At 41.3% G+C, this 22552-nt stretch overlaps 1 protein-coding gene across 1 annotated transcript; it reads left to right on the forward strand.

The window, feature by feature from the left end:
- The first annotated feature begins 8399 nt into the window (after nt 1–8399).
- Nucleotides 8400–20710, forward strand: LOC115644990. Its single transcript, XM_030549408.1, has 7 exons — nt 8400–8478; nt 10636–10701; nt 10787–10890; nt 13022–13608; nt 14106–14183; nt 16829–16928; nt 20482–20710. The coding sequence occupies exons 2-7, from the start codon at nt 10651–10653 to the stop codon at nt 20708–20710; spliced, it is 1149 nt and encodes a 382-aa protein (XP_030405268.1). The 5' UTR covers nt 8400–8478; nt 10636–10650.
- Nucleotides 20711–22552: the final 1842 nt, after the last annotated feature.

A 22552-nucleotide genomic window follows, 5' to 3' on the forward strand; every position in this document is an offset into this window, starting at 1 on the left:
ATCCCAGCCAGGGCTTTATCAAGCCTGACCTTAAAAATCTCTAAGGAAGGAGATTTCACCACCTCCCTAGATAAACCATCTCCGTGCTTCACCACCCTCCTAGTGAAATAGTTTTTCCTAATATCCAACCTAGACCTCCCCCAGTGCAACTTGAGACTATTGCTCTTTCTTCTGTCATCTGCCACCACTGAGAACAGCCGATCTCCATCCTCTTTGAAACCCCCTTCAGGTAGTTGAAGGCTGCTATCAAATCCCCCCTCACTCTTCTTTTCTGCAGACTAAATAAGCCCAGTTCCCTCAGTTTCTCCTCATAAGTCATGCGTCCCAACCCCCTAATCATTTCCATTGCCCTCCACTGGAGTCTCTCCAATTTGTCCACATCCTTTCTGTAGTGGGGGGATCAAAACTGGACACAATGCTCCAGATGTGGCCTCATCAATGCCTAACAGAGGGGAATAATAACTTCCCTTGATCTACTGGCAATGTTCCTACTAATGCAGCCCAATATGCCATTAACCTTCTTGGCAACAAGGGCACACTGTTGACTTATATCCAGTTTGTCATCCACTGTAATCCCCAGGTCCTTTTCTACAGCCTGTAGCAATGCATGGGTTTCATCTGTCCTAAGTGCAGGACTCTGCACTTGTCCTTGTTGAACCTCATCAGATTTCTGTTAGCCTTAGCCTCCAATTTGTCTAGGTCACTCTGGATCCTATCCCTACCCTTTGCTGAGGGTGCAATCCATCCCGTCATCCAGATCATTAATGAAGATGTCGAACAAAACCAGCCCCAGGACAGACCCCTGAGGCACTCAGCTTGATACCGGCTGCCAACTAGACATCGAGCCATTGATCACTACTCGTTGAGCCCAACAATCTAGTCAGCTTTATATCCACTTTATAGTCCATTCAACTAATCCATACTTTTTTAACTTGCTGGCAAGAATACTGTGGGAGACCGTATCAAAAGCTTTGCTAAAGTCAAGATATATCACATCCACTGCTTTCCCCATATCCACAGAGCCAGTTATCTCATCATAGAAGGCAATCAGATGCCCCTGGTGAATCCATGTTAACTGTTCCTCATCACCTTCCTCTCCTCCAAATGCTTGAAAATGAATTCCTTGAGGACCTACTCCATGATTTTTCCAGGGACTGAGATGAGGCTGACTGGTCTGTAGTGCCCCGGATTCTCCTTCTTCCCTTTTCTAAAGATGGGCACTCTATTTGCCTTTTTCCAGTTGGCTGGGACCTCCCCCAATCACCAGGAGTTTTAAAAGATAATGGCCAATGGCTCTGCAATCGCCAGCGCTCTCAGCACCCTCAGATACATTAGATCTGGCCCCACGGACTTGTGCATGTCCGGCTTTTCTAAATAGTCCTTAACCTGTTCTTTCACCTCTGAGGGCTGCTCCCCTCCTCCCCATACTGAGCTGACCCTGTCTGTGAAGACCAAGACAAAAAAGCATTGAGTACTTCAGCTTTTTCCACATCAACTGTCACTACATTGCCTCCTCCACTTAGTAAGGGTCCCGCACGTTGCCTGACCTTCCTTTTGTTGCTAACAACCTGTAGAAACCCTTCTTGTTACCTTTCATATTCCTTGCTAGCTGCAACTCCAGTTGTGCTCTGGCCATCCTGATGCTCGAGCAATATTTTTATATTCCTCCCTAGTCATCTGTCCAATTTTCCACTTCTTGTAAGCTTCCTTTTTGTGTTTAAGCTCACCGAAGATTTCTCTGTTAAGCCAAGCTGGTCGCCTGCCATATTTGCTATTCTTTCTACACTACGGGATGGTTTGTTCTTGCACCCACAATAAAGCTTCTTTAAAATACAGCCAGCTCTCCTGGACTCCTTTTCCCCTCATATTAGCCTCCTAGGGGATCCTGCCTATCAGATCCCTGAGGGAGTCAAAGTCTGCCTTTCTGAAGTCTAGGGTCCGTATTCTGCTGCTCTGCTTTCTTCCTTTTGTCAGGATCCTGAACTCGACCATCTCATGTTCACTGCTGCCCAGGTTGCCACCCACTTCTTCCCCTACCAATTCTTCTCTGTTTGTGAGCAGCAGGTCCAGAGGAGCAGGCCCCTAGTTGGTTCCTCCAGCACTTGCACCAGTAAGTTGTCCCCAACAATACCATATCTAATACTTAGATACAGTGGGTGAGGTAATATCTTTTATTGGACCAATCTCAGCCACCCTATCTTTCTAATATCCCGGAACTCACATAGCTACAACTACACTGCGTACAACAATTATAACACTTAGAGCTGTTATGCATTTTATAGCTTCAATATACTGAACAAACTAATTAACTCTCTCTAATGGTTCTTAAGGTACCTAGGATGATGAGTGACTTTTTTACCCCTGCCTCTACCAAGAGGGAATCTTGTCTGTGGCAGATTGGTGTTAGCTCCCTGATGCCCGGGGCGGCTCCAGGCACCAGCACGCAAAGCGCGTACCTGGGTCGGCAAGCCACGGTGGGTGCTCTGCCGGTCGCCACGAGGGCGGCAGGCAGGCTGCCTTCGGCGGCATGCCTGCAGAGGGTCTGCTGGTCCCGCGGCTTTGGCAGACCTGCCGCAGGCTGCCGCCAAAGCCGCAGGACCGGGGACCTCCCGCAGGCAAGCCACCGAAGGCAGCCTGCCTGCCGTGCTTGGGGTGGCAAAATACCTAGAGCCGCCCCTGCTGATACCATCAGCCTGTCAGCCACTCAAACACTCTGGTCTGGCCTATGCCAGTGTCATAGCATTCTTTCTTAGATCTGAACCTTAGAGTTCAGAAAATGAGATACTAGCATGAATTTCCCTAAGCTTAATTACCAGCTTAGATCTGATAGGCTGCCACCACCCAAAAATATAGTGTTTTGGGGCACTCTGACCTCCCCAACCTTCCCTGGGGACCCCAAGAACCCAGACCCCTTGGGTTCTTAAAACAAGGAGAAATAAACCATTCCCCCACCTTCCCCCTCTCAGAACTTCCCTCCCTGGGCTATCCTGAGATACTGATCTAACCTCTTAAATCACCATACAGAGAAGCATCTCCCTTCCCTTCCACAAAGAGGCAAACAGATTCAAGGAAAACAGAGAGAGATTTTATCTCTCTCCCTCCCGTCTCCCCACCCATCCTAGTGAGTTATCCCAATCCCCTGGGTTAAAACAAGGGAAACAGAGAAAAAAACAATCAATCAGGTTCTCTACAAAGAAATCTTTTAATAAAAGAAAGAAAAAGTAAAGAATTATCTCTGTAACTTCAAGATGTAAATATACAGGGTCCTATAGCTTACAGATACCAGAAAGAGACTTTCCCCCAAGTACCAATACAAATCAAAATATTCCCAGCAACTACACATATAAAAGTTAACCAGCCAGATCCACAATTGCAAATAGAGTAAAACAATTAAAAAGCCTAAAACGCCTGGTTTTTACCTTCTATTTGAAAAGAAACTCAGAGAGCCTGTAGTAATGTCTGGTCTCTCTCAGACCCTCCGAGAGAAGAACAAAGAACTCACACTCAAACTTCCCTCCACCCGAATTTAAAAGTATCTTGTCTTCTGATTGGTCTTCTGGTCAGGTGTCCAGTTTCCTGCTTGTAACCCTTTACATGTATAAGAGATATTAACCCTTACACTCTCTTTATGACAGCCCTAACACTGCCCTAACACCGTCTTGCAAGTTAACAAGAGGTGCACCCCAGTCCCTGAGTCCCCCTGTGATATCCAGCCCATGGCACTGGCTACATAAGAACATAAGAACAGCTGTACTGGGTTAGACCAAAGGTCCATCTAGCCCAGTATCCTGTCTGCCAACAGTGGCCAATGCCAGGTGCCCCAGAGGGAGTGAACCTAACAGGTTATGATCTAGTGATCTCTCTCCTGCCATTCATCTCCACCCTCTGACAAACAAACAGAGTCTAGGGACACCATTCCTTACCCATCGTGGCTAATAGCCATTAATGGACTTAACCTCCATGAATTTATCCAGTTCTCTTTTAAACACTGTTATAGTCCTAGCCTTCACAACCTCCTCAGGTAAGGAGTTCCACAAGTTGACTGTGCGCTGTTTGAAGAACTTCCTTTTATTTGTTTTAAACCTGCTGCCTTTTAATTTCATTTGGTGACCCTTAGTTCTTGTATTATGGGAATAAGTAAATAACTTTTCCTTATCTACTTTCTCCACATCATTCATAATTTTATATACCTCTATCATATCCCCCCTTAGTCTCCTCTTTTCCAAGCTGAAAAGTCCTAGCCTCTTTAATCTCTTTCATATGGGACCCTTTCCAAACCCCTAATCATTTTAGTTGCCCTTCTCTGAACCTTTTCTAATGCCAGTATGTCTTTTTTGAGATGAGGCGACCACATCTGTATGCAGTATTCAAGATGTGGGCGTACCATCGATTTATATAAAGGCAATAATATAGTCTCCATCTTATTCTCTATTCCCTTTTTAATGATTCCTAACATCCTTTTTGCTTTTTTGACCACCTCTGCACACTGCATGGACATCTTCAGAGAACTGTCCACGATGACTCCACGTTCTTTTTCCTGATTTGTTGTAGCTAAATTAGCCCCCATCATATTGTATGTATAGTTGGGGTTATTTTTTCCAATGTGCATTATCCACATTAAATTTCATTTGCCATTTTGTGACCTAGTCACTTAGTTTTGTGAGATCTTTTTGAAGTTCTTCACAGTCTGCTTTGGTCTTAACTATCTTGAGCAGTTTAGTATCATCTGCAAACTTTGCCACCTCACTTTTTACCCCTTTCTCCCGATCATTTATGAATAAGTTGAATAGGATTGGTCCGAGGACTGACCCTTGGGGAACACCACCAGTTACCCCTCTCCATTCTGAGAATTTACCATTAATTCCTACCCTTTGTTCCCTGTCTTTTAACCAGTTCTCAATCCATGAAAGGACCTTCCTTTTTATCCCATGACAACTTAATTTACGTAAGAGCCTTTTGTGAGGGACCTTGTCAAAGGCTTTCTGGAAATCTAAGTACACTATGTCCACTGGATCCCCCTTCTCCACATGTTTGTTGACCCCTTCAAAGAACTCTAATAGATTACTAAGACGCAATTTCCCTTTAGAGAAACCATGTTGACTTTTGCCCAACAATTTATGTTCTTCTATATGTCTGACAATTTTATTCTTTACTATTGTTTTGACTAATTTGCCCGGTACTGATATTAGACTTACCGGTCTGTAATTGCTGGGATCACCTCTAGAGCCCTTTTTAAATATTGGCATTACATTAGCTATCTTCCAGTCATTGGGTACAGAAGCTGATTTAAAGGACAGGTTACAAACCTTAGTTAATAGTTCCACAATTTCACATTTGAGTTCTTTTAGAACTCTTGAGTGAATGCCATCTGGTGATGGTGACTTATTAATGTTAAGAAATCAAGGAATCCAGATCCCCTGCTCGTAAAGAAACAGTGTATCCCAGTTTACCAGGTGAACCTTAAATCACCACTCCTATGTGATACACAGCACTTATAATAAAACTAAAGAAGGTTTAAGTAAAAATGGTGGTTCCACTAGAAACAAGAGAGAGTGATGGAAATAAATGGTTACCATATAAAATGAAATAATAAAATGTGAACTAGGACCTACACTTATTAATAGCTACCTTTCTTAGCTAATAAGGTACGTTTCCTCTCCAAAGTTCAGTCTGTTGCCAAGGGGACTGGCTTCACAGGAACTAGGATCCAATCTTTCATGAAACACCCCCACTCAGCAAGATGTCACCTCACTCAGTATATGGATGAAGAGTGTCTTTCTCCACACTGTTATATATGATTCAGTCTTTTGTCTTTATTCACAGACCAGTTGATCCCCTCTCTGTTATAATATGCCTTTCCCCTCCAAGAGGTTTTAATTGTTTGCAGTTGTCTTTGCTGGTTTTTCATTGACTGTTCTGAGATTGGGCAAGAGTAAACAATTGAACCATGCACTACATCACCAGCTGACCTGGGAGGAGTGGCAATTGCCTTCCACTTGAATCATTACTGAGACATACAATTCCCTGGTGATTAACTTTTACTTCAAGGCATAATAGGGCATAGTTTTCAATATAGTTACATTATTCCTGAAATATTATCCATATACACATTTCACAATGATTGTGAGTATTGATAAGTTACAATCTTTCAGTACCCATCATAGATAAATACCATGTTGTTTAGGTATAGTGATGTATTAGATATAGTGAGTTGTCGGCTCTGAGACAGGAGTTGCTTGAAAAGAACAGTGAACCCTTAGCCTCACAAGCAACTGATTTTAGAGTTAGAAAAGTGAGGAAGAGAAGTTAAGTAATTTGCCAGAGTTCACATGGAGCAAGAGTTACACAGAGAGCTGAGATTAGAATACACAGGCTTCTGGTTTCTAATCCTGTTATTCAGAGGGACCACTAGCCCACCCTATCTTTCACAGTGACAGACCAGAGACTATTTCACATACAAAAATTCTTTCCATTGTTTCTATCGATATAGCCCTTGTCCACCCACCATTCTTGCTTGCTAGGGATGGAAACAATGTGAGGGACATGCCATACACTGAAATTTGTGGAATTCCCATACCCTTTGCTTGTAAAACATGATATAGATCATGTAAGATAGTATAAAAACAAAAAGGGAGAACAGCTGTGCTGCCATTCATCACCCTTTATTAAGTCAATTTTATTCCTAATATCACTAGGCCTGGTCTACCCACAGTTTTTGTATTGGTATAACTATGTCAGTTAAGGGTCTGATATTTTTTACAATAATATAACTATACCAGTACAACCCCTAGTATGGACACAGTTATACCAGTAAAAAGCTGCCTTATGACAGTATCATTTATGGCCCTTCCTGTATGGGAATAAAGTATACTGATATAAGCATATTTATACTGGTACACTGAGAGTTGTACCAGTATAGTTAAAACAGTACAACTTTTGTGTGTAGACAAGGCTGCTAATTTTTTAACACTGTTCCCATTTCTCCTATTCTGTTATTCATGCTCCCTGATCAGGATCTCTGTGGTACTGTATGTAGCTAATTAGGATAGGCCACAAAGGATCAGCCTTTCATTTTATTAATAATAGATTGCACAGCAATAGATATATATGTTACTGCTGCCTCGAACAGCTTTAATCTATTTCTTTGCTGTGTGGTTTTCTAATTAGATAGGATGGAGGTTGCACAGAGCTGGGTGTTTTTTGTTTTTTAATCCTGGACAAGCCTTCATTTTTATGTATTGTTTTTATTTGTGCACATCATCTGCATTGTGCCTGTTACAGTCCTGTGGGTCCATAACAGTGTTCCCATTTTCCAGTACATTTTTTGTCTTCCAGCTTCAAGTGTAGCCATTGTCCCTTCTGGGGAACAGAGGGAGGCAGCCATGGTGGACTGAGACAGATGCGTTAGGTGGCGCTCCCTATCCTGCTCCTTAATTGTTTGTAAGATTAGGAAATTTTTCAGCCCATTTGTTTTCACAATTACGTAGCAGGGGTTAGAGATAATGGAGATTTACAAGTTTATGAAAGCCCAATAGGTCAGGAGGGGCCTAGAGAGGAGGAGATGATACTGAGCAGTGGTGGAGAGATGAAAAATTGAGAGTAATAACAATGCAGAGCTGAAAATCCAGAGGATGAGAACACAAGCCAGAGAGAAGGCGAGAAGAGCAAAGCAGCACATGGGTGACAGAGAAAGAATCAGTGGCAGCAGCAGTTTACAAAGGTGACAAGAAATGAATAAAAAATAACAAAGGAAATGAAATACTGTAATGAGTTAAAACTGGCATGAGTAACTCATTAGTGGCAATAAATAGCAGGATGGCACGAATAATAGAAGATTGTAAATGGGGAACCACATTTTAAAAATAGAAGAATTAATAAAGTGATATAAAGAAACAGAAATGACTTAATAGAGTGATAATGAATCATAAATATGTATCCATAACTGTGTGCTGGAGAGCTTGTCCTGCTGCTTCGGGACTGATCACCAAGGTTTAAGAAGAGCTTAGTGCTATCCACATCTTGAGGGATTCACTCACCAACTCACAGGTTTGGGCCCTTTCTCCATTAATGTCCGTCTCCTGTTGTTCGTGTTTAAACTGTGTTATGTTAGATAATTCTGTGTCTTGAAACATGCCATGCTATTTGACAGCAGCCAAATAAAATTGTGTTGTTTGGATGGTAGAGCCAGTGTGGAGTCTTGAGAAAGAAATACATGAAAACAATTTTTTGCGGTGGAGGAAGGGACTTAAAGCTAACTCTCCAGACACAAGCATACATGGGCTGGAGAAGTTAAGAAAAGGGATTATAGTTGAGTACAGTCCAGAGTATGTGGTTACTAAGCAACAGGACTTTAAACTCTGTGTAGAAAGACAGCACACTGACACACCTCCTTTTCTCTCTTTCTAAGGAGGCAGTTTGCATTTGCATCATTTTACTAGTGAAAGAAGTTCTGTTCTTCAAGGAAAGGCTTCTTTCAGGGTATGTTATGCTTTTTTCTTCATTCAAGTCTTATATTTATGCCAAGAAAGGGAGATGTCCTTTATGTATGTATTGTACAAGGGAAATGAAGGGGGAATAGGAAATGAACAGTCTACATCCAACTCTGAAGTGCAGTATGAATGTATTTATCAAATGTACTCCTGTTGCTGATTTCATTCATTCAGTTGCGTGTTTATGACATTTTAATATTTCTCGTCCAAATTTAGGGCCCAAACTTGCAGCCCTTACTCACGTGTAAAACCCACTGAAACTAGTGAAATTATTCACACGAGTAAAGACTTCAGCATCAGCTCTGAAGACTGGAGATGTCTGACAAAGTAAAAGTAGATGTCTGACAAAGAAAGAAGCTTACTATACCAGAGAAAGTGTCTTTTATGTACTGTACTCACTCTGAGAGAGGGAGAGAGAGATTTTCTCCTCACCCTCATTTCTGAACATAGAGAAGGGAGCTGGATCCTACATTTGCTACTAGATTATCCTGAACTAAGATAATCAATAACATTAATTATGAGAATTATAAATATTGTTTAAAATATTTGAGTTTGTTGCATGAGCAAATAAATGACTCTTTTTATTCTGAAAAAGTTCCTTTTCAAAACTTGTATTTAAAACAGAAAAAAGTATATGCAATCAAAATTAAAAGTGACACAATTGACAGAAGCCAAGAAACTCAGACTTAATCCTGGCAGCCTGTTTTTCTAAATTCTAACCATTGGCACATACCTTTTTCACCAAGCCACAATTTATGTGCAGCCTATCAACCTGAATTCTGACTTTCCTGTCTTGTGTCAGTTTTGTTACAATCTTGATATCATTTTGAGGCCAGATTTTCAAAGAGCGCAATGAGTGTATCTGTGAAAACTCATGTCCCCCTATCTTGCTGCAAAACCCATACACTGGAGTGCACAGACTGTCATTTTTACACACAAACTGGGGAACATCTGTCTATGTGCATGTTCAAATGCAGATCTTTGTGTATTCAACTGGTCGACTTTTTTGCAGATGCACCCTCCCTTGCATTTCATTTACGAACAATTGTTTTTAAATGGTGATAAGATTAATGTTACATAACTGACAAAATAATTTCCAGTCTCTTGTATAGATTTACACTTTTAAAATTCCCAGATTGTTTACCTGATAAATAGCTATTTCAGTATTTCTGCATCTCTACACAAACATGTTTTAGGCTCTGCTCCAATAAGGTGCTCCATGCAGTCAGACCCCTGCCTCCAAGAGGAGACCCATTGACTTTGTATGAGGCGTCCATCTGTATGGAGCTCCTTCCAGGATCAAGGCCTTAGACTTGAAACAATATTTCTTATAGACTCATAGACTCTAGGACTGGAAGGGACCTCGAGAGGTCATCGAGTCCAGTCCCCTGCCCTCATGGCAGGACCAAATACTGTCTAGACCATCCCTGATAGACATTTATCTAACCTACTCTTAAATATCTCCAGCGATGGAGATTCCACAACTTCCCTAGGCAATCTATTCCAGTGTTTAACTACCCTGACAGTTAGGAACTTTTTCCTAATGTCCAACCTAAATCTCCCTTGCTGCAGTTTAAGCCCATTGCTTCTTGTTCTATCATTGGAGGCTAAGGTGAACAAGTTTTCTCCCTCCTCCTGATGACACCCTTTTAGATACCTGAAAAATATAAATCTTGAATATATATTTAAGATGCTTGTTATATATCTGTGAAAAAGGCATAATAAAAGCTCTATCTGGTAAAGTTTGTGTATGCACAAGTTGATAGTCACATCTCAAAATGAGACCTTCTGCCATTTTTACATTTTTATCCACATAATAAACAAAAGAAAAGTCATTACAGATAATATGCCTCAAGAAGTTGCCGAAGCTAGTCTAGAGCAGTACAAACACAAATTCAGTTTATCAAAAATTGATAAACTGAATTTTTCTGAATTTCATATAATTTTAAACACAGCTAAAAGATTTTAAAAATTAATTATGCAATGTTTTGTTGCTGTTCCTATGGCGGTGGTTTCTATATTAACTGGAGAAGATTTTTGGGGTCTCACAATGAAAACAATAATGTTACCTTAATTATATTGCAGAAAATACTAACACTTTTCATTCCCTCATTCTGTTGGCATAACCATGTTTCCATCCTTTTAGGAACAAAAGGAGAAAATGCCACTGCCTGTAACCCTGGAGCCAGGACCCATATATTTCTTTGACCAGGTATTTTCTTTCATCTTTAGCACATTATTGTTTCTTTTCCCCCCAGCATTTACATGTTTAATCCAAAATATATATTTTGTTTTAGCTGAAATCTAGAACAAAAGAGCGGGGCAAGAAAATACCAGAAGAACCACCCACTGATTTCAATTCACTCACCACAAATTCTCAGCCCACGGGCTTTATTCCCAGGTAAGGGAGTTCGTATGATGCCAGTGGCAATACATGTGATTCAGTTTCCACCAATTAGTAGTTGAGAAGAAAATGTTCAAAGGGAGAAATGGGTTGAAAACACCCAACTTCTTTGAACTCCCATTTGTGCCTTTGAAAAATCTCCCTTTGAGTTTGTTTCAATATGATGAATTGTTTATAACTTAAAAAAAATCTAATAAAACTGCCAGGAATGGCCAATGATAACCTAAAATTTATTTAAAGTAAAAAGAAAATGAGTTTGCACCTAAAATCTTTAATGGTTACAATTCAGCTCTGCAAATGTAGCAAACGCGTTCTCCTAAGTATCCCTAGAGAAACACACTGTATGATGATTGCAAGCTCTTCTGGGAAGAGACTGTTTCTTACTAGAGGTTTGCACAGTAGCTAGCAGAAAGTGGCCACATTCTTGGTTGGGATCTTCAGGCACTACCATAATACGCAATAGCAGATAATAATAATGATGAAAATATTCCTGCTCTGTGGAGCTTACAATGACATTGAGAAGCAGCGTGGAATGATGGATAGTTCAGAGCAGTGATTCTTCTGCCAGGGGTCAGATTTCCGCTCTGACTACTCATGACCTCAGGGGAGAGGGGTGAATATTTTGAAAGATGTGAATTAGTTTTTGCTAGTGGATTCTTTAGGCAATGTGCTTCACATAAATATTTGTTTTCATTTTTAAAACTGATATTTTTCCTGCAGACAGATGGACACACCTGCCTGGAAAACCCTATTAGTTGGCACAAATTAATGAGAAATCTCCAGCATTGGCATGCTAATGAAACCCTTATTAGTTTAATGCGCCTTTACAAGTCCACTTTATACCTTGTAAATGATTTATGAAATTCTTGTTGAATGATGCTTCCATGAATTTCTGCTACTTTGCTACAGAGCTCAGTACTGGCATTCCATATGGCATTATTGGCTACAAGCACTAAGATTGTAAGAGTTAAAGGTGAATTGGAAAGAAATAAAATGGTCGTGTGCCTTTTAAAAAAACCTATTACTTCTTTATTAAATATAAAGTTACAAAAGGATGGACAGGGATGGTCATTTTAAAAAGATGGGGATGGGAGAGGACTTACTGGTTTTTGCATTGGAAATTCAGGTTTTGTCGGTCCTGGAAGACTCTATGGTGAATAGAGAACTAGTGAAATAATGACATCACAGGAGTCAAAGTTGAGCAACAGAGAGGGAAAGAGATTTTTAGTCAGAGGATACATTTTTCAGAAACACCAAAGAGACTGAGGAGCCTATTTGCTTTCAGTGGGACTGAAGCTCTTCAGCACCTAAGTCATTTTTGAAAACGGGATTCAGGTTCCAAAATCACTTTGGTATTTCTCAACATTTTACCCAGATTAGCTTTAAGTATGTGAGACATTCCCATTGAAACTAATTGTGCTTAAAATTAAGCACTTTCATAAGTATTTGCAGGACTGGGATTTAGAACCTTCTTTGTTAATACCTATTTTGAATAGGTTTTTTTTTTTTAAAGATTGAATACCTTTACCCCTTCAACTAAGGAGTGAGAGCTCAAATAAGTATGCTCCAATACCTCCCACAACCAGGGAAGACCAGTATTGTTATTTCACATGTTTCTAAAGTGAAAAAAAATAAACAAAAAAGTGTGTGTATAAAACCTAACAACCTGCAAAGCCCTGCTTGGACATCCAGAGCCTAGTTTTATGGAAGTCATCTGTAAAAGGCAGAACCTTTAACTTATTTGATATTAATTTTATTTATGAGAGAGGAAATTGTTTATGAAAACAATGTGTGTGACAAAATAAAGTTGTGTCATTATTAATAGGGGCAGGCATAGTTATTGTAAGTGAATTTATTTTAAGTGATCCAAAGTCTTCCAGCCGCTGCTATAGTTCTGTTAAGTTTCACCATACAACCTTGTCAATGTTTCAGCTTGACCTAGAAGCACCACTTCTGGGGGTGAGAAAGTAGCACAGGATCCATGTCCATTCAATCATTGGCCTGTCTGCTGAGATTGTAGGCAGGAATGTTGACTGCAAAGTGGACATCTTTCTACTGTGTATTCTCCCTGGTTATATTATTTAACAAAAATAATTATTACTTAAAAGGTATAATATCTTTTCCCCAGCCTGGTCAAATTCAGGAATCCTGGATGTACAGCAGAACATGTGGAAGGAAATGAAGACAGTTTCTTAAAAGATGAAACAGCAAGAAGAGAGAAATATCCATTTCTGCCTCAGATATCTGGCGCTTCCCTATTCAAAACTAGCAGTGAAGTTCCCAGCTCAAAGCTATCTCAAATGCCTTCAGTCCTTCCAGCAGATGAAGAAATACAGCCGAGCCTGTTGGATGAATATAAATACATGGCTCCCACCATCTTACATGAACTTGGAGAAATATTGCAGCTCTGTGCTAGCTATGACATTATTTTCCCTCGGGGAATTGTAAATCTCCTGAACTACAGCTGGAAGGAGCTCACTGAAGGTGCTGATTACAGTAAAAGGCATCAGCAGTCCCTAAGATACAAAAGCATAAGATCAGGGAAAAGCCAAGCATCAGAAGAGTGTGAGAACCTGGCATCGGGGTCTGAATATATGGATCATGAAATGACTCAATGTGCAAAAGGTCAACGCAAGAAGAGTGTTTTACCTGCAGATTGTGCAAAGGAGAAAAGGAATCCTGAAATGGCACCAAATAAGCCTCTAGGAAACAAAGGCAAGTAGAATGTGCAACTGTGTTTCACTCTAATATTTAGGTTAGAGAAGGTGGCCACACTGGAGCAGCTAGAAAAAGGAAAGTTCTTCCTGTTAGGCTAGAGTGCCTGTTGGCTGTGCAGGGATGTGTTGTGACTCACTGAGAAGTATTGAGAAGAACATTGTGAAATAGCCTTGGAGCTAAAGTTAGAGGTACAAACACTTAGTGTAACAGCTACAGCGAAACTAGGCAATGTTTCAAACCATTTATCAAAGCGCTTACAGTTTCCCATTTCAAGGTGAGTGAAACAGCAATGAAATATTGGGCCAAGAAAGTTCATCAGTATCACAATAATTAGTGCCGGTCCATTGGTCTTGGACAAGTCTTGTTTAGCTCTTTGTAGGCAATTGCAGTCTTTCTGCTTAAAAGAAAAAATCTTTTTTAAGAAATTAGCTTGCCCCGGGTGTGTTTACAAAGCATGTTTACAAGCACTCTGTTCCCTTTTTCCTCTTCTTTAGCTCCTGTTACGCAACATGATACCCACTTACCTGTCACAATCAGTTTCTCACTGTCATCAAAACTGTCTGAGGAAAGAGGTAAGGTGCTCTGCATACACAAGGCTAAAATCCCAAAGTCAGTAGATATTTTTAGAGGAAACTGTACACCTTCTGTATCTTTGGTGTTAAGTGTTTGTGACAAGCTGGTCAGAACAGCTGTGAAACAGGCAAGGGATTCTGCATATTTGAGTTGAGTTAAAGCACCTGTGTGGGTGAGGTTTATTATAGAAGATTAGAAAATTTCTGCTTTCCTACAAAATATTAAACAGAAGGCTTGGCACAGCCATTGATGCTGCCTCAGATTAAAGCCTCACTTCCATTCCCATACAAATCAAGAGCCAACAAGCCACCCAGATCACACTCTGCCCTAGCTCCACGCCTACAGATTTAGATACTCAACCCATCCACAAGGAGTTGCCCACTGCCAATGAGGCTCATCAGCCTTGAGAAGCACTTGCAGATTCACTTATCTCTGTTGGCAGAAAGCAGGACAGTTCACTGTTTTTGGGATGGGTTTTTAACCCTCTTTCTGCTAAAACCTTTCTGGTCCTTTACGTGCTCCATAACTTTTGCCATTAAGGGGATCCATAATGCACTGACTTTAATGTAAATCACAGTGTATTGTATGGCTCAGTAACATAATCTGAAGTGAAGCCCTGTTTTACTTTGTGTTACTCATTAGACTTCTTTAAAAATGTTGCTCTGTGAAAAAGTGTCATTTTACCCACTTTCGTCCCTTCACCTGCCATGGAGTTCATCTGGTGGCCTCTTGACAATGACTCTCTGCTTGTGATCCTTACATTTTGGACTGGACAAGGCTGAACAAACAGGCTTCAGAGGCAGCACACTCAGCCTCTATGTTGTGGGGTGGGATGAATGGGCCCCACTATTCTTTTCTGAAAAGCCCAGAGTCACTGGATATTCTGGCATCATGCGTGGTGAACATAAAGAAATAATCATGATGATTTAGCAACACCGAGTGGCATCCGTTTCTGTTAATATGCTCTTGGGCTTAATGAATTGCTGGATGCACAGAAAGGGCACGAAGTTTCTATCCATAGCTCCTGCATAGGTAAGCAGCCCACTTATCCAAAATTCTCACTGATCTCTGGATCATTTGCCATCTTGATCACACACCCCTTCAGCATATTGTTCTGCAAACCTCCACCACAACAGTACCTACTGTGGATTTCCCAACCCCATACTAATGCCCAACCAATCAGTAACTCTCTGGGGTAACCAGCTTCCTCAGGGCAATCTCCACCCTTTTCTTTGGGGAAAGGAACTTCCATTCAGCAAGTCTGTTGCTGCAAGTTTAAGTTCTACAGCCATTGTTGCTAGACCGCCCCAAACCACTTGATCTCACTATCCAGTGCCTGTAGTTCTGACCCAAAAGCAGCCTGTCACCTGGCCAACTTCACTGTGAAGTGGTGCACAGAATCAGGGAAGCTGAACCTTGCAGATGAATTCCATCTGTTGCTGGGCTCATTCTCTGGCTGGCTGTAGCTACATACACCTTCCATCATCTCTGCTGGGCCTTCTGGGGCACTTGGCTGTTACTTTACTAGGAGCATCAGAAAATTGTCTGACTGAACACAGATCAAACTCTGCCCATTCATCCAGGGCCTGAGAAAATGCTGTGGAAATGGCTGAGCTTCTTAGGGAGTTGTGGGCGTTTTACCTCTTCTCTCACAATCCCTTGAGCTCTAATAAGGCCCTTTGAAACTACACCCACAAACTGCAGGGAGCTGAGCTGGGAACTGTGTAATAGAGACACAGAGGACAGTGCAGCTGCAATGGTGGACACCAGATAGAAATGTATCCAAAATGAAAGGTAGTATAGAGACTGCCCTAATGCTGTTCATAGCACTGCACCCCTACTGATTCAATGGTGTAGATGTGGCTTGATTCTCCAGTGACAACTTCTAGCTCAGGGGCCAGCAACCTTTCAGAAGTGGTGTGCCGAGTCTTCATTTATTCACTCTAATTTAAGGTTCTGCATGCCAATAATACATTTTAATATTTTTAGAAGATCTCTTTCTGTAAGTCTATAATATATAATTAAACTCTTGTTGTATGTAAAGTAAATAAGGTTTTTAAAATGTTTAAGAAGCTTCATTTAAAATTAAAATGCAGAGCCACCCGGACTGGTGGCCAGGACCTGCGCAGTGTGAGTGCCACTGAAAATCAGCTCACCTGTCGCCTTCGGCACACTTGCCATAGGTTGCCTACCCCTATTCTAGCTAAATCTTGGGGTATTGTTTAAGGACTCAACTGGGGGCTGCCTTCAGCCCTTCTGAGCAGCAATGCCAGGCCGCTCAGGTTGTCGGGAAAATGAAAAGTGACTGATAAACTTCAGAGGGTTTGGTGTTCAGATAAACTGCTGAACTGAAGCTTATCAGACTTATCCAGTCATTTGAGGCTCTCGTCTCCATAGATGTCTTTGTTCTTTGTTTTTCAACTGAAGGAGTTTGGAAGGCACTTTCCTGCCTACTTACATTGTACTCTGCAAAGCAAATACACTGGTTAAGAACATAAACAACTCCTGCGACTTAATAATTTTTTAAAATCATGTCAATGAGCCATATATTGTTATTGCTGAATGCCTTAGGATGGGACTGACACCTAAATGCCACTCTGTCCTTTGCTATATCTAATTCTGAGCTCTTGTGTTGTTTCTTAAGGTTGGCGTTTCCTGCATTCTGACTCTAAGTCTGAAGATCTTGAATGGAAAGTGCCTTTTGCTTGGGCGGTGGAGAAACTACGACAAGCTCAGATACAAATGTATTAAGCAGGGGTTTCTATGTCCCTTTATTCATATTGGGGATTAATATATACAATATATAGCAATGGTATTAGAAATGAATTAGAATTGAAATGATGGGAGATGTTTCAAACAATCTGAACTGAGAGCAATATTTCTCTGAAAATTCTGAGAAATCAATTGAAACTTCACTATTCCTATAAAGAAGCAATCCACTTTTATTTGAATTTTCATCTTCTAACAACTACTACCTCAGCAGAGGCATTTCTTGGGGGTAATGACAGGTCAGGATTCATCTTTTCAGATTATCACTAATCTCCAGCAGCAGTCACAACAGCTTGTTTAGATACATTTTACAATCTGGACCTAAAAATACCACTCTGGGTTTCCACAGCATGCCATAAACTCAAGCCTGCTGTCCTTACTCAGGGCCTCAGGAGGACTGCAGAATCAGACCCAAAGGCCTGGATTCCCTGATTCACTTAGGCGTCTTTGCGTTGCTTACACTTGACACTTTTGTGTTTTACACAGCACAAAGTGTCCTTAAACCCCAGGAGATTCCAGCAGAGTATTGTCACTGTGCAGAGGGAATCTTTGCTGGCATAGAATTTGTAGCCTTCTGCTACATCAGCCACCTCCCTTTGCCAGCATAAGAGGGAAGCTGGGAGGTTTCAGGGCGGTCTGGGGACAGGAGGTATCTGAGCTCTGCTGTGCCCTTCTGCTCCAATTTATGCCAAGACTGGCTGGCCCTGAGTCAGTGCGCTGCAACTAGCTCCCTGAAGCTGCCACATTTGGGCAAGGTGGAAAATTAGAGTCTAAAGGTTTTAAATAGTAGGTACTAGTTTGATAAGCCAGGCCAGATTTAATGAAGAGTTAAGATAATTACTAAATATAAATACTAACTGTTTATAAAAGCAGTTAATTAAGGTTTGTGTGTGTAACTCTAACTACAGCACAGTTTCTAAATCTCAGTTATTATATATTTTAATATTCCACTGACAAGTCAGCATATTGCTGAGTGTCATATCATATACATCTTTAGATGTAAGAAGGCTGGTATATCTTGGATAAAAATGATTATGAAGACTATGGTTATGTGGTTTTAGCAACTAGTGTATGTAATCATTATAATAAATGCTAAGGATTTTAAATTTAAGTGTTTTACAAACACTAATTAATCGTTGTGTTGTCATTAAAAGGTTTGTTGTCATTGTTTTATGGATGGGGAAACTGAGGCAAAATTCAAATGACTGACCCAAGGTCCCTTGGCGAATTGGTGTGAAAAAAAAAAGATTAGAATTTGCTTGTAGTGCTGCACTCAGGCCTCTAGAGCAATAGCTGTAGATCATTTTCCAATAACTGTATTTTACACGTTTGCAAAACTGCAAAAAATGAGTTTTCATATTTAATGTTAATCTTATAGGTCTCCTCTATATTGATAATTTAAGTGATATGTGCAGCTATACTTGTTTATGTGCAGCTGGTGGAGGGTCTACCCTCTGAGTGCCCCCACCAGCGAAATGGGGCCAGCTGACCTGTCCATCTTGCTGCGAAGAGCAACTATGTATGCTGCTTCTTCATCAAACAGGAAGGTCTCCCCTTGGAGCAGGGCAAAGCATTCCCTTCCATAGGAGCTGAATGTGGTTCCTCTGCAGGGTTTGCAGACCCTGCTGGCCCATTAACTTGGAACTGAAATCCTGATCTCCACGTTGCAATGCATTGTGCTACCACCAGATTTCTGGGCCAAGTGCAAAAGCACTTGATGTAATGTTATTGAATGTTTATACTTAGCCTGGTCAGCAAAAAGTAATACTAAGCCCTATTTTGTTCCAGGGAGAGGGATAGCTCGGTGGTTTGAGCATTGGCCTGCTACACCCAAAGTTGTGAGCTCAGTCCTTGAGGGGCCACTTAGGGATCTGGGGCAAAATCAGTACTTGGCCCTGCTAGTGAAGGCAGGTGGCTGGACTCAGTGACCTTTTGTGGTCCCTTCCAACTCTATGAGATAAGTATATCTCTATATATGGGTGGGGGGGAAGAGATAGCTTAGCAATTTGAGAATTGGCCTGCTAAACCCAAGGTTGTGAATTCAATCCTTGAGGGGGCCATTTAGGGATCGGGGAAAAAATCTGTCTGGGGATTGGTCCTGCTTTGAGTTAGGGGTTGGACTAGTTGACCTCCTGCAGTCCCTTCCAACCCTGATATTCTGTAACAACTGAAAATGTAAGAAAACTTGGCTCAGAGACAAGAATACACCTTCAACGTCTACGAGCTAATGTTTCAGTATCTCTTTCATAGTGCCTTTCCTTCCTAACAACTTTATTTGCAAAAAGCTTTTGAGATAATATGCTCTTTTTGAGATCTTCTCAAAGTATAATATATACAAACACAAAGATTATTAAAATAATGTCAACTCTGATTTAAAATAATGTTGGCTGAAGACTAGTAGAACTAAAATTTATCTCTACTCATTTTGGTTTAGTTTAACCCCCTGTAGGCTGTGATTATCTGCTCTTATGATCAATTAGAATATTGAAATATACAGAAATCTTGTCAAAAACAAAGAGTACCATTTTTTATTGTTCTCAGTCACAAGATTAAAGTGAGCAAGTAGAGTGAAAGCTAGAATGAGAGGCATATGGAAACTCAACACTGGTTTAGTGGCTAACAGGCAAGAACGGGGGGTCTGGAGAACTGGGAGCCGATCCTTAGCAGGGGTAAATTGTCATAGCTCCCCTGAGATCAATGGATTTATAACAATTTATCCCAGATGAGGATCTGCTCCCTGGCTTCTTTCTAATTCCCTCTCTGCCACAGGCCTGTATGTGATCTTGTGCAAGTAATCTGAGCGCTCTCTGTCTTTTCCATATGTGAAATGGGTTTAATAATTAGCTTGTGAGACTTAATTCATCCTTGAGCTCCTCAGATGGTAGACTACTTAAAAATGCAAAGTATTACTTATATTAACTGTAAAGAAATCTAGCACCCTGTGTTGAAGGGGGAGCTGGGCATCTGGTGTTTTATCTTGACCCGGCCTACAACTGGTGGAGTTGACAAATTCTTCTGCATTGGAAGGGGGACATATGTGGGGACAAGGAAAAAATAGGGCACACTTTTATGATACCATAGGTGAAAATAAGCTTTGCAACTTTGCCATTGTCTAGGTAAGGACACAATAGCCAAGTCTTCTAAATCAGAAACTCTTCCTTCTGGAAACTATTCACATGATGTCATGCTCAGTGGTACACTGTAGGTACCACTACTTATAGTAGTACAAACACATCACTGAGATGCTGGTATTACCAAGACACAATGGGGAGATACTGACAGCCCTTTAGCAATGGCAGCAGTTGATGACTGAGTATCTAAGGCTGAGATTGTCAAACCTGACTAAATGATTTGATGTCCAATTAAGTTAGTATTGGGGAAATATTGAAGCAAATCCTATAGCTGTTACTCTGGACAAACATTTTTAAATTAGTGAAAGTTTTGGCTGGGTAAGGCTGGTGGGATTTAACCCACTGAGAAATTATCATTATTATAGGTCTGTTTTTTTTTTCTTCCCGGTCTAAACAGAAACGATCAGATATCTAAGCTGAAAGAAGCAGGATTTGACCGACAAGTCATTCTCCGGCATTATGGTGATACTGTGAGAGAAAATATTCCCAAGAAATTTAAGGGGCAGACCTGCAAGACCTTATTTGAGCTGCTGAATGGAAAACCCCAAATACCAACAATCAAGCAGGCAGACCCAGCATTACGAAAACTGCATTATGGGCTGATTGATGGCTCATCTTTGATTTAATATCCTTTACGTTTATACAGTACAAGTGAATTATAGCAATGGTCAGAGGGATTGGGAAGGGGTTCAAGAGGGAAAACACAAGGATTCAGAAGTTGTTTAGTTGAAGCGTTAAATCATAGGTAAATTTAAAAGAGCAAGACATCATCATTTTGTTTATCTACTTCTTGGCCTGCACTGAAATGGTAACAGTGATATGCACAATAACAGAGTCACATCCGGATGGAGCAAGTAGACATCTGCCCTATGGGCTGGTCCTGGGCCCTCCCATTCCCTCTGCCCACCAAAAACATGAGCACTATTACCAATGTGGTGAGCTGCTTTTGGACTCTGGGCCCTTTCTCCTAACACTTCACTCACTCCTCCTCTGAGTACATGGATTCAATTGCCTGAGCTATCACAGGGTAGAGGTGAGAGGAAGGTCCTGGACCTCTGATTACCTTTACGTCATGATGAAAGGGAGGGAAGATTCAGTTGTTAATGATTAGAACGCAGCCTGCCTGGTGCTGTGTAGCATCAGACCAAAACTCAAAGACTTCCCTTCCCATTTCCCCAGGTCATCAGATCTCGACATTCACCAGACAGCCAAAAGCCTCTGGAACAGTGAGAGAGATGGAGGAACAGAGGAGCCTACCTCCATTTCCTAGCTTGGAGTGGAACAGGCTGGAGGAATCCCTTTCATTCACAGATGTTAATATTCAACTGACTGGTCAATGAGTGGGGATAAGATGAGGGAGGAGAAACAGGTTGGAGCTCCAAAGTGGGTCTTTTCCTGCCCATCCCTCCCACTTCTTGATACGTGTGAAGAAGAGGCCTTAAGGCCACTGCATGCATGAGGGCTTGCATGGTGACGAGTCAAGGAAAGGTCCTTTTTTACCCAGGGGGTTCTATGTCTTGCTAGTGCTGCTGGGGAGGGGCAGGCAGGGAGGAGGGCTGAGTGTTGGATATATGCCACTAAGTTTTGAACCTGACGGCATGCTATTTGAGCTGCTAATCAATGCAAGGGATGAGGGCAGAATAGTCATTGGATCCAGGCTCTGCAGGGGAGAACGGGGAGGAAGCAGATGTGTGAGTGGATCCATGGCTGGAATCAAGGGATAGTGTTCCAAATTTTGAGAAGTCAAAAAAGGGAGAAGGAAAGTTTCTGAGTACGGAGCCTAATGGCATTAACCTTGTCTGTTGCTCTGGACTGAGGAGAAAACATTGTTCTTCACAGTTACCAGCCAATCCACCTAAACCATCTGGGAAATGTTTTAAAATCTTGCCCCTTGTTCTGTACTGTGTGCATGGGGTGTAGGTAAAACTATAACTCAAAGAAATGGATGGATGGCAACAGTTATACCCTGTAAGCCGATAAGGGGGAAAAGGTGTATAAAGTATGAGTAGATAAAGGGGCTATAGCCAAGATTGGGATGAGAGTTGTGGATGAAAGGGGCTCAGATAATCAGGTTTTTATTGTAGTTGGGACTCTTTGTCTGCTTTTTCTGACTACTGCAGAGGTTGGTTGATTTTAGATGATCACAGGGAAGGAGATCAGAAACCTTGTCTTCACATGCTTTCCTATGTTCAATTAGCAACAAATGAAAGGAAATTTAATAGCAAAAGCTTTTCCCTTCTCCATCATTCTGGGCTGCCATTGCCCTTGTCCACATTTTTAAAGCTGTAGCAGCCACATGCTTTTCTAAACGTTCAGAAGTGTGCTGTGAGCAATAGAACTCTTTTGTACCACCAACTCAGAGATATGGAGAACATCCACTCTGAGGGGCTGCTTTCCACATATACAAGGTGTACTATTGCTTCCCACTCCAGGCCTCCCACGTGGTGATTTGAGACAATAAACCATAT

The sequence above is a fragment of the Gopherus evgoodei genome, chromosome 1, assembly GCF_007399415.2.
Source record: "Gopherus evgoodei ecotype Sinaloan lineage chromosome 1, rGopEvg1_v1.p, whole genome shotgun sequence".
NCBI classification, from domain to species: domain Eukaryota; kingdom Metazoa; phylum Chordata; order Testudines; family Testudinidae; genus Gopherus; species Gopherus evgoodei.